This window comes from Oryctolagus cuniculus, chromosome 10, assembly GCF_051225735.1.
Source record: "Oryctolagus cuniculus isolate XC-2025 breed Fujian yellow rabbit chromosome 10, ASM5122573v1, whole genome shotgun sequence".
Taxonomy (NCBI): domain Eukaryota; kingdom Metazoa; phylum Chordata; class Mammalia; order Lagomorpha; family Leporidae; genus Oryctolagus; species Oryctolagus cuniculus.
In genome coordinates, this window is record NC_142876.1 from 115179115 (window position 1) to 115191300 (window position 12186).

The 12186-nt window shown below is 51.1% G+C and overlaps 1 protein-coding gene across 2 annotated transcripts; it reads right to left on the reverse strand.

The window, feature by feature from the left end:
• CHCHD4 (coiled-coil-helix-coiled-coil-helix domain containing 4) lies at positions 1-11978 on the reverse strand. Of its 2 annotated transcripts, none has more exons than XM_002713175.6 (3): positions 11759-11978; positions 4483-4581; positions 1-1103 (listed from the first exon to the last, which is right to left on the reverse strand). In XM_002713175.6, exons 1-3 carry the CDS (start codon positions 11778-11780, stop codon positions 805-807), a joined length of 420 nt encoding a protein of 139 aa, XP_002713221.2. In that variant the 5' UTR covers positions 11781-11978; the 3' UTR covers positions 1-804. The 2 variants fall into 2 exon arrangements, with proteins under 2 accessions (XP_002713221.2, XP_089161743.1); XM_089305617.1 differs by having other exon boundaries at positions 1-2449; positions 11759-11969.
• Between the last annotated feature and the right edge of the window lie 208 nt (positions 11979-12186).

Genomic DNA, 12186 nt, shown 5'->3' on the forward strand with positions numbered 1-12186 from the left:
TCAAGTACAAATCAAGTCTTATTTTAATTGAGTACTTCATTCACACCATTTCCTCTCTGCGCTGCCACTCTGGTAACAAGTAGGTCCCCACATCTCAAGAACAGAGCATCTGACCAGACTGAGAGCCAGTCTGAACATGGCCCCAAACCAGGCCTTTCTAGAACAGCAAAACAAGGAGCATGAAAAATGAGCCTTTGCTTTCACTTAAAAAGCGACTATGAATTGGAAGGCCCAAGCCTCCACTTTCTAAACTAAGAAAATCTGGAGTTGAATGCAAACACAGAAACCAAAATGTATCAGGAATGAAGTATGGAACCCCTCATTCACACAAAGTCAAGAAGCCTTCTGAGAAATACGGATCTCACCACCTGGCCTCTTCTACTAGGAATGGCCCCATTCCAGCACGTTTAATGGAAGAAGTTTTTGCTTCAATTTATTTAAATGGATGTAATAGATGAGAATGAATCAGCTCACTCACAAGAAATATTCCTGGGTAATAATTTTTGGTTGCTGAGAATTTTCAGCACATTATTTCAAAAATTTGAGGATGAGAAAAGAGAATTTGGAAGTGGCAGCTACATTCACTGATAGGTTTATGTAAGACGCACATACATACAATCCCCATTTTTTTCAGTGTATACATCAAGGGGCCAACACCCCTAATCAACAAAATAAGTTATTTTGTACATTACAGTGCACAGAACAGAGAAAAGACACTTCCTGGGAGGTGAATAAAAGGCATTTTGTAAAAGGTCCGTATCACTCTCATGAGGGAGGACTGGAGCCCAGGCCGCGGGGCCTTCATTAGCTGGACCCCTTCTCTTTGGTTGCAGTGGCCTCATTGGCAGATGCGTCTGCGTCCCGTTCTGCTGGCTTTTTCTCTTCCTCCTCCTCCTCATCATCCTGGGGATAGAGGTCCGGGTATTTCTGCATACATTCCTGCATGGCCCGGAACTGGTCTACACAGTCTGATCCCTTGATATCCTCCTTGCTGTAGTGGAAGCAGGAAAAGGCAGACTTGAACTGTTCCCCACACGGGCCACTGGCCATGCCCCCGAGGCAAGGGCAGTTCCAGTTAATGTCTCCATTGGGCAGTATCAATCCTAGAACAGGAAGATGGGCAAGCAGAATGTGAGAGATGTTCTCTAAAGTTTCAGACAATGCAAAACCAGTCCAGTCCTTACAGGTCACTCAGGAGGACGGAACAGTACTAACCGTTACCTGGCAGGCACTCCCTTGTTTCCTAACACAGATACAGCACCCCTTGGCCCAACAGACAGAAGCTTCATCAGCATCAGCATGTCCCCATGCATGACACTCATCAACATTCTTAATGACCTCCCGGTTCTGTGATATACTGTGCTCCAAGAATTAAATGCTGGAAACCATTTATTTAATCCAAAGAAGCAGCCATCTCTTCAATGATTAGCAAGGAGCTTTCTGAAACACTTCTCTAAGTCAATGCTTGCACCCCAGACAGATGATCAGGCACAGACCACCCTGAGGCTCCCTGCCCCTCAAGCCCCTCCACCTGGTAGCTGCTGTCAGAGCTCAGCACAGTTAGGACACTGGTAAAAAGGAAGGGATTATCCTTGCACATTGAGGTGGAAAGATGTCCACGGCATGCTGTACAAGATAAAGCTAGTGGCATACCAGGCGGTAGGATCAGATACTTGTAAAAGTAAAATATTAATCAAATTGTAAAACTGTACATATATATGTGTTGAGAAGGAAACGAAGTCATAGATGGCTTTTAAGTTCCGATATCATGGAAGTCTCTTGCTTTTAAGTTTCAAACTTTTCTTTGAATTTTGTTCACATCTAAATAGTATTTCCCAGTTTTTCAAAATGTTTTCAAAACAACAGCTTCAATTTTGGCTTTGTGATAGGCCAGAAATATGATTCACCGTGCATCTTCCACACAGACTGACAGCACTCTGAAAGCCTCCAGAATGTCCAGTGAGGTCACATGCACTCCACCACTCCAGGGAAGTACCCAGCATGGCGCTCTGTGCTTGTGTCCAAAGTCCAGTGCTGAATTCTGCTTCCAATTCCAGCATACAAAGTTTCACTGATCAGTGGGTCAGCTGTTGCTGTTCCTCATTTATAAAAATGGGACAACGGTGGGGACATCTACTGGTATTAAGAGCACTGACCAACTGCACCATCAACAGTTACAGAGCAAGTTCTTAGGCATTACATCATACTTGGCAACTCACACTCTTCCCCAACCTTCACAGTGTACTACTAGCCACAGCTCACACACAGTGCTTTCTGGGTTCATGAGGTCCCAGTCAGGGTTTCAGCAGGATCCACCAGTCTCCCAGTGCCCATGCCCTTTCCCCCACATCACAGCTCCTCTTGGTTCCTCGGGGATTGCAGGGCTGGAAAAACACATGGAAATGCTGCTTTCTGGAGGTCAAGTCTGCTATCAAACCTGCACAATCAGCTGCCAAAAGAAGAATCCCGACATGTAAAAAGTAAACCCCAATTGGCAGGATCCTTGCTTCATTATTTCTCAGGGGAGGGTGAGCTAGCATGAGATGGCTCCTTACAGAGAAGTTACATTTCAGAAACACAACACAAACCCACAGAGAGTCGCTTTGACAAGTTAAATTAACCCAGACCCAGTAAGTGTTCAACTCGCCATCAAAGGCCTGCAGTGCCACTCCCTGCCTCAGCCAGGTCCTGGCCCCTCCTGGCCCTCAGTGCTCCCACACGGCAAGATGACCCTTAAAACCTGACTTTTAATTCTTCACTGTTCACAGCGCTACCACAGCCACAGAACTGGGCACTGGCAGCCAGGCAGCTGAAAGAACTAGTGACCTACTTAGTCTACTTAGTGGTTTTGTTATTGAGAGCTCAGAACTTGGATCCCAGAGTTCCCTGTGCTTTCTAAGATTCCTTGAACAATTATTCACTAGAAGGGGTTACAAAAACAAATACACTATAGGGGACACCCATAGGGCCCAGGTCAATACATTATGCATGACAAGCTGGTAGAGAACCACAGGGACAACGAAGAATGGCAGGAACTAGAGGAGGAGAAGGCCCAGTCTAAAGGCAGACACACTCACATTTTTTAAAACCACTGGGTGGCAAGCAAGGCCTGATTTGTCCTGCAGGCCTCAAGGAGTCTTTTTTTTTTTTTTTTTTTTTTGACAGATAGTGTTAGACAGTGAGAGAGAGAGAGAGAGAAAGGTCTTCTTCTATTGGTTCACCCCCCAAATTGTCGCCACGGTCAGAGCTACGCCCATCCAAAGGCAGGAGCTAGGTGCTTCCTCCTGGTCTCCCATGCGGGTGCAGGGGCCCAAGCACCTGGGCCATCCTCCACTGTCCTCCGGGGCCATAGCAGAGAGCTGGACTGGAAGAGGAGAAACTGGGACTAGAACCCGGCACCCATATGGGATGCCGGTGCCACAGGTGGAGGATTAACCAAGTAAGCCACGGCACCGCCCCAAGGAGTCTTCATAATGAAATGTGCTAAATATGGACCTAAAGATAGGCAGAGTACTAAAATTGACAGAATTTATTTTTATTCATAAAAGAATGCAGATTCAAGATGATTCCTGCAGCTGTCACTCGGAACACTAACATTCTGTGTAACTTCTACACGTCCCACCATCTCTTAGGTATGTGTCCCTAGCTTTATTCTAACCCCAAGGAACAACAGGGTAACAAGCAAATTGTCTCATCTAGGAATATCCACTTAACCTAGGGTTTGGAAAATTCCAATCAAGAATTCATATGCCAGAGGTGGCTGTTTCAAGCTCTTCAACCATATTTATCACCCAATAGCATTCGAATGTTTATTAGTTATCACAGACGTGAGGAGTGGTTTTCGACTGGGAAATGAGTACTGTTTACTGCATGTGGACTGTTCATGAACACCACACACACACACACACACACACACACACACCTTACATAGGCTGTCTGAAGTATCCAGTGATCCCAGAAGCCCAAAGTCTTCCATGAAGCCCTAGGTCCAGGGGACACTGCTATACACAGCCACTTACCTAGTTCGGACTAGTTTTAGCTGAATCCTCATGCTGGAAAATCATCAGAACACATCGTGCGAGGTGCTTGCTGGGGCACTTAAATAGAGAGCAGGACCTCACCAGCCTCACGTTACAAGGTGTCTGGTCACTTTAGTGAGCAGACTATCACTTTAATCCACCTGCGACTGCTGCAACAGACTCCCCCAACTCCCAAACTCACTCACTGTGACATACCCAAACAAGTTAGGTCAGTGTAAAATCTGAGAGAAGACACAGAAGTGTTTCAGTAAGGACAAACTCTGTGTTGTGCCTACTGGCTCAAGACAGCCCAACATCTCTGAAAAACATTCAGCACCCTGAGAGATGGCCTGCGGCTGGGATGGACACCTCAAAACCCAGCCTTAGCAAAGATAAAATGGAAAAAGAAACTATGAACACTGAACCTCCCTCTGTGGGTTTCTGGGAGGCCCCCATTCCTCACCGTGCTCCTCATAGGGATCGTTGGGGTCATCAGCCACCAGCTCCGCATTGCTTGGCGTCTCATGATCTTCTTTGGTCACAAATATGATTCGATCCTTTCCTAGTGTTTGGAGAAGAGAAGAAAAAAGGTTTCAATCAAGAGCAGCCTTAGAACAAAGTAGCCACGCAAACCCAGTTTGTCCCATGTGTACCCCCAGGTGAGGTGACACCAAACTGCTCCCCCTGGGGAGCCACTGACTGGGATGGGCCTGCAGCTGCAAGAAAAACTCCATGATGGCAGTGGGCAAGGCGACCGCACACTCCACCCTCCATGCACTTCTAGGTGGGAGACCAGACAAAACGCCCTGATCCAACCAAAGTGTCTGCTTTTAGTCTCCAAGGTTGCCAACGGTCCATCAGTACAGCCCCCTGCCCCACACCCCTCCCCCCATCCCTCAAAAAAAGAAGAAAAAATAAAAGAGGTTGTCCTCCTCCTGAGATCTTCCAATGCATTCTGCCTGTCCACAGTGTTCCCCACAGGCCTGTGGGTACCCCACCCACTTGCTGGGTCTCCCCTCCTGCCAGCCTCCCAGGAACCTTCCCGGAGTCACCCCTCAGGCAACCCTAGCAAAATGAAGCGCCAGGGCTGCTCAGACTGCCTGCAAGTGAGCAACAGCACACAGTTCTGTTACACAAGCTGCTGTGGTGTGCTGGGTAAAAGGGGAGGGGAGGGGAGGGGATAGACAGGGAAGCAGGGCAGGAAAGAGGCACTGATGACAGAACTCTGACCAAGTCACAGTATACAGTGATGCAGAGCACTGCAGCTCACACAGCTGATGTAGTCGTTAAATCTGCCCATGAAGACCCTCCACAGGAAAACAGCCCAGGCTGCTGCTGTTGAAACACTGAGGGGGTGGTCAAGTGCTCATAATCAAGACCCCCTCTCGGCCTCTCAGCCCCTGTAGCCAGCAGAAGGCAGGCTCATGATGCTGGGGACACCACAGCCTCCTCCGCAGCCCACAAGGCCTGGGGTCTATTTCCCAGTGAATATAACTGGGGAAGGGGTCTCATCCCAGAAGCGCTCATGCTTTCACTTCTGAGACCTTCTGAAGTTTGCTAGTTTTTTAGGACCAACACAACAGGCGGGGAAGCAGGATGAGGATGTGGCTGGACAGAGACCTGCACTGGGGAGCCTACACTTCAAGTGCAGAGAGCCTTGCTCAGGGTGGGAGGGTCCTGAGAGCTCAGGGAAACAGCCGTGTGGGAGCAAACACATTTCCATCTGGAACTCCTCCTCCTGAGCGGTTAAGTGAGCACAGAGAGGGGCATCAGCAGTGAGCGAACGGGATGAGTGAATGAATGTCTCGTGTCAGCCAAACCCTACAGTGCCACTGCTGTGTGTGGCAGAAAACCAAGGCTGAGAGTGGTCACACTCGACACCAAGCACAGGCAGGCCCTCCTATCTGACTTCCTCACTGCTCCTTTCCAGCCACCATTTAGCTGCAAACACTTCACCGCCTTCCTCCACCAGCTAAGCACAGGGCAGACATGTGCCAGATACGCCCCTTGCAGTGTAGACACTCAGCACCCCCATGGTGAGGACAGACAGGGCCGATCCACATCTGGGTCCTGCATGTCAGCTAGTCCCTCCACCCCAAAGCAGGACCCCTATTTAACAGCAGTGAGACTGAAGCTCTGGGTGGTGGCTCGCCCGGGCTCACACAGGCCTGGAACTGCCAAAGTCCACACGGGTGCAGGTCCTTTCTACACACCCACACAGTCCCTCCCCAACAAACACGAGAACAGTGAAAGCAGACACTGAGTACTCAGCATGACTCAGGCACAGTCCGAGGGCTCACAGGCCCTGGGCATGAATAAATACAATAAATACCAATCCAAGTCCCATCGCAAGAAGCCTAGTACCAAGGGAATGTCTGCTGAGTGAATAAGCATCTTTCTTGATCCTTCTTGGAAAAGCACAAGGACAAATCCTACAGGCCTACTGACAACTCACTCTGACCCCGGATCTGGCACAATGGGACCCTCAACTAGAGGGGATCGGAGGTGCCTCATATTTAAAACTTCCTTAGGTACCTCAAAAACTGCCCATGGAGAGGGCCCCAAGAGTGGCCCTGAGTGTAGACAGCCACTGAGAGCCAGAGGCCCGGCCTGCAGAGGCGGCTCCACGACGGCTGTTGGCATTGCCTCTGACTATTTTAAACCTTTTTGGTTTCCCTTTCCATTTAGGAAACCTCAGTCACTGATATGCTAAGGGAAAGCAAAGGTGAAGATGTGGAAGCAGACCCAACTGTGAAAGGGAACACATGCGATGGCCAGCCAGCAGGGGAATCAGCCACACTAGTGGTGCTTACGGAATTTCTTTAGGGGAACATGAGTGAATATGGCAACGCTTGTGTTTTCATTCTAAGACAAACCCAACAACGGTGAGTCCACACGTTCAGGACCCGGAAAGGCCCTGCACACACTCTGGCTCACAGCGGCTTCCCCTTCCCACAGAACCTGGGCACTGGGGTTCAGATCTGGCTTAGACACCCACCTGCCAGCTGTGTGACCTCAGCACCCTCTGATCTCAGACAACAGCTCACATTCACCCCGTGAGCAAAAATCAAGACATGAGTTAAACAAAACAGGTGACAGGAGTCTCTGCTCTCAGCTGAAATCCCACTCCCAAGACAGTAATTTTTTAAATGGCATCAACTGACAATGACACTGTGGCCAAGATAAAGACAATCACAGGCTAGAGATGTTCAAAAAGTTTTGCAAGTGGTGTTCTCCATCTCAATCAGTGGAGACAGCTAAGCCAAAGTGCACAAAGAGGAAGTCAGCCAGAGCAGAGCAAACCAGTTCCCATCCCAGGCTCGTGGTTAACAGTCAGGATGGAAGGTCCCAGGGGCCAGTCTGAGAACAGGACTGCAGGATGGGGCTGAGAAGAGAGCTCAGTGAGCAGCTGGAAACCAGATAGCTGACCCTTTTTGCAGTTTTACTCTCTGTGGAGTCATCCTTGAAGCCTCTCTCTCACACCTCCATCAGCAAATCCACACGGTCCTACCTTCACATACATCCACATAGATCTGAATCCCTCATCTCTATGCCCCATCTCCCATTGTCTGCTCCCTCCACTCCAGCCGTGTCAGCCTCTCTGCTTTCACTGAACACACCAGGCATTCCCCTACCATCTGGGCCTTTGCACAGAAAACTACCTCTCCCTGCTCAGATGCCAACCCCTACCCAGACCTCTAACCGGCTCCCTTACCCTGCCTGCTTTGTTTTCAACACATTTACCCTCATCTAACATGTTATATAGAACCTAACTCCCTTGAAAGATGCAACTCTTCTGCATTTAGGAGGCAAATTCAAAATCTATGAGAGAAATCCAACTCAACACACATCTGCTGAACTCTTTGTGCTACAGAGCTTGCTAGAGTTTGGGGAGCAGACATAAAGACACCCTGCTAGCTCTTCAGAATCCTAAAACTGGAAGAGATGGGGGGGGAAAGCAGCACAAGTCTCTGATGAATACGTAAAGAGCTTTCACAGCCTAAGAAGACGGCAAGCATACAAAGTTTAGTTCAGGGGCAGGCACTGTGGCTCAGCGGGTTAAGCCGCCTGCAATGCCAGCACCCCCTTAGTGCCACTGGCAGTCCTGGCTGCTCCACTTCTGAGCCAGCTTCCCGCTCACGTGGCTGAGAAGGTAGGGCAGATGGCCCGAAGACCTGAGCCCGTCACCCACTTGGGAGACTCGATGAAGTTCCAGAACCCTGCCTTCTGCCACCTGGGGAGTGAATCAGCAGATAAGATTGATTCACCCACCCAACAGCCTTAAAAAAATGTTTAACTCCTGCTGTGCCAGAATCTGGCAGGGGGTAGGGGGCATGTGGGGAGGTTACAGCTAAATAAAACACAGGCATCCAGTGGAGAAGTATGGTTGGGAGGGAAGGCAGAGATTTCCATTCAAGAAGGGACGCCATCTCAGGCAACATCTCGGGGAACTGGGGAGGGAAGAGGGGGTGAGCCATTCAGCCCCAACCCAGGCAAAGCCTGGAAGGCAAACAGTGGTTCTAAGAGGCAGCCTCACTCCCGGGTGTGTGGTCAGGACTGGAAAAGGTTTTGAGAAAGTGATGTGTGAAGTAGCTCCAAAGCCTCTGGGCCATTTCACTACCACAGCTTTCCCTTCACGTCACTTATCACAGTTTGGGACTACACATTCATCTGGTGATGTTTTCATGCCAATCCCCCACCATGAACGAGGGCACAGAATGTGCTACCCTGCTCACTACTGTATAACCAGAAGCAGGCACATCACATGCACTCAATAAATGTCTGTTGGCACAACAGGAAAGTTCTGTTCTAGAAAGAGAAACCAAAGAAAGGAATGGTGTGGCACCGACAGAGAAGTGTGGGCGGCCCTAGGCCACAGAGTGAGGCCAAGCCCCAGAGTAGAACACCTTGAATGCCAACCTAAGGCCTTTAACCAGAAGCTGGGTAGTGGCTGGACGTCTGACGTAAATCTGCCCAGGCTCCGGGGGCTGCTGTTGCAGTGCAGCAGGCTTAGCGGCCCACTCCCACTTGTGATGCCAGCTTCACCTATGAGACCCCTGGTCAAAGTCCCAGCTGCTCCGCTTGCCACCCAGCTTCTCGCTAATGTGCCTGGGAAGGCAGTGATCCAAGTATTCGAGCTCCTGCCACCCACACGGGAGACCCAGATGGAGTTTCTGGCTTCCTCTTAGCTCAGACCTGGCCATTGTGGCCATCGGGAAAGTGAACCAGCAGATGGAAGCACACACACATACACACACACTCTCTTTCTCTGATGCTCTGCCTTTCAAATAAATAAATAAGTCTTTTAAAAAATACATTTGCACAGGCTCAGAACAAGGCATGCACGTGCATGGGTTCATTTCATAAAGATCTGAGAATCTGCTCCACAGCAGGTCCTGGGTACAAGCTTAGAAGACGGGAGGTAAGACGGCAGCAAATCCTGTTTCAGTGAATTTAAGATGTGACAGACACAAATTCAGGGACAGCCTCTCTGAGGAAGTGGCACTTGAGCTTAATCTTAAAGAATGGGAAGAGCTGGAAGAATGCATTTGGCCAGGAGACCTGTGGCTGAGCAGTGAACAGGGGGAAGAAGTCAGGGTGGAGGAGTATGCAGGGGTGGCTTACATAAGCCTTTGTGTGGTAAAATCTTTGGCATCATTTTTCTAAATGCCAGAGCAACCATAAAGAATCAGTGGGCAGAAAAACAAAAGTTGGGACTTTTTAGAGGACCATGGTATAGATAAAGATAAAAACTAAGAACTGCTAACAAGTGCTTTCAATTCTCTTCCTCAAGCTAGGATAGGAGTGACCTTTGACCCAGGAAAAAAAAGTGGCCTGTGGGAGGCCCCAGGTTGTGGCACAGTACTGCTGCCTGAGACACTGATACTCCATGTGAGTGCTGGTTCAAGTCCCGGCTCCTCCGATTCCAATCCAGCTCCATACTAACGTGCCTAGGAAAGCAGCAGAAGATGGCCCAAGACCATGGGCCTCTGCTACCCATGTGGAAGACCCAAAGTTCCAGGTTCCTGCAGCCACTTGGGGAGTGAACCAGCAGACCTCTCTCTCTCCCTCTCACTGAAACTCTGCCTTTCAAATAAAATACATAAATCTTTAATAATAATAATGGCCAATGGACTAGGACTCCTTTAACCCACAGAGAGAAAGAGGGCTCATATTAATCTGCATGGTGTCTTTACACGCAAAGGCTCATTATTTGCCAAATGAAGAAATAAATGAGACTCAGAGACAAGTGAAAACAAGAAGCTAAGAGACCTGCTGCCTAGCACAGTGGTGGGGCCGAGGTCTTTGTTTGGGGCACACAGTAAGTGTTCATCAAGAGAAACAGTACAGCACACCTCAGAGACACTGTGGGTTTAGTTCCAGGTCACCACAATAAGGTAAACAGCGCAATAAACTGAGCAACACAGCGTTTTGGCTTCCCAGTGCATATTAACTTATGTTTATACTATACTATAGTCAATTAAGTGTGCGATAGCATTATAGCTACAAAAATAATACACCTAATTTAAAATATTTTATTGCTAAAAAACACTAACAATTATCTGCCCTGTTGGAAAAATGGCACCAACAGTCTGCTCCACAGAAGGCTGTCACAAAGCTTCAAAACGGAAGCTGCACGGAATAGGGAGCACAATGAAAGTGAGGTATGCCCGCGGTCCTTGGAGAGGGAGTGGGACAGCTTTCGGGTCCAGGGAAGCAGCCGTTCTACACCCAGGCAGAAGTCCCGCGGTAAAGACCCGGCATATTTCTTTATTCATTTTCGTTTCTAACATTTTACTTATTCTCATCTACTTGACAGAGAAAGGTCTTCTTCCATCCACTGATTTCCCAAATGCTGGCCAGAGGGGGCCAGGCTCACACCAGGAGCCAGGAACAGCCTCTGGGTCTCCCCCCAGGGGGTGGGCAGGGGCCCAAGTACTGTAGCCACCAGCCGCTGCCCCAAAGGCGCATTAGCAGGGGGCTGGATGGGTGGCCACCCTCTCTGGGCCTCAGGACCCATAAGTTAAACTGAAGGAGCAAAGCTGTTCAAATTTCTGTCTGAGTGCTAACTCCACAGCTGTGCATCCGCTGCAGCCCACCAGCCGCTCCCCCGGTACCGAGAACGCGCCGCCGAATGAATGAGGCCCGGCGCCGGGGGCCTGGCGGGGCCGGGGGTCCGCTAGGGCACAGGGACCCCGGTAGTGTGGCGAGGCCCGGGGACGGCTCTGGGGGGCAGAGCAGCAGGGCCTCCAACCCCGGCCCCACCGGCTTGGCCGACTCACCTGCGTCTCGGTTTACGGCTCCATAAACGCAAGCGCCGAGCTAGGAACACGCTCCAACGGCGCAGGGGGCGCTTCCCGCGCCCCGACACCGCACACGCCTCCGTGGAGGGCCCGCGCGGGGCGCGAACAAGTCGCCGCAGCACAATCCCACCTGCGAGCCCAGCGCTCGCTTCGCGGGCGCCCTCCGGGCCTGGTCTGCGGCTCTCCCACGTGCAGGCCCCTCCGAGCTCCGGGTTCAGGCTGCACCGTGACCTTGGACCAGCCCCGTTCCTCCCAGAACCCCGTTTTCTCTTCTACACAACTCCATGTGGCGACCCCGCTGCCCGGTCAGCCCCGAGGTGGGCACCCCCCGACCGCGCCTCGGGGAGCCCTCGCCGGCCGCGGGGGCCACAGGGGCCACAGGGGCCGCAGGAGCCCGCGCGTCTCCCACAGGCCGGCGCAGTCCGCTCTCCCTACCTTCCTGCCGGCAGTAGGCCATGGCTGCGGCCCGGCGACTCGACCTCGCACCGGCGGCGGTGGCGACGGTCACGCCGTGACCTCCCTCTACTCAGGCAGGGAAGACAGACGGCTGTGAGGCCCGCGCAGACCCGCCCCCTCCAGGCCTGCCCGCCGCGCGCCTGCCTCCGCGCCCTCGCAGCGCCAGCCCGGCTCTCCTCAGCCAGAAACTACATTTCCCAAGAGCCTGAGGGGGCCCCTTGGCTGCCCTCCAGAAGGTGGGAACTACATTTCCCAGGAACTCTTTGCGGCGCGCAGGCGTGCCAGTGAATCTCGGGCATATTGCTACTTTGTGGAGAAAATGCCCGCCGCTGGTTTAGCTGCGCGCATGCGCAAAAAAGTTGGGGTTCCCTCGGGGCGGGGACTGCGTAGCAAGTTGCTCCTGATCC

Bases quoted from the DNA above. Each gene is read 5' to 3' on its own strand.
- CHCHD4 (XM_002713175.6), bottom strand. From the start codon at position 11,780: ATGGCCTACTGCCGGCAGGAAG. The intron at 4,582-11,758 runs GTAGGGAGAGCG...TCCAAACACTAG, and splicing joins GGCCTACTGCCGGCAGGAAG to GAAAGGATCGAATCATATTT. The intron at 1,104-4,482 runs GTGAGGAATGGG...TTCCTGTTCTAG, and splicing joins CGATCCCTATGAGGAGCACG to GATTGATACTGCCCAATGGA.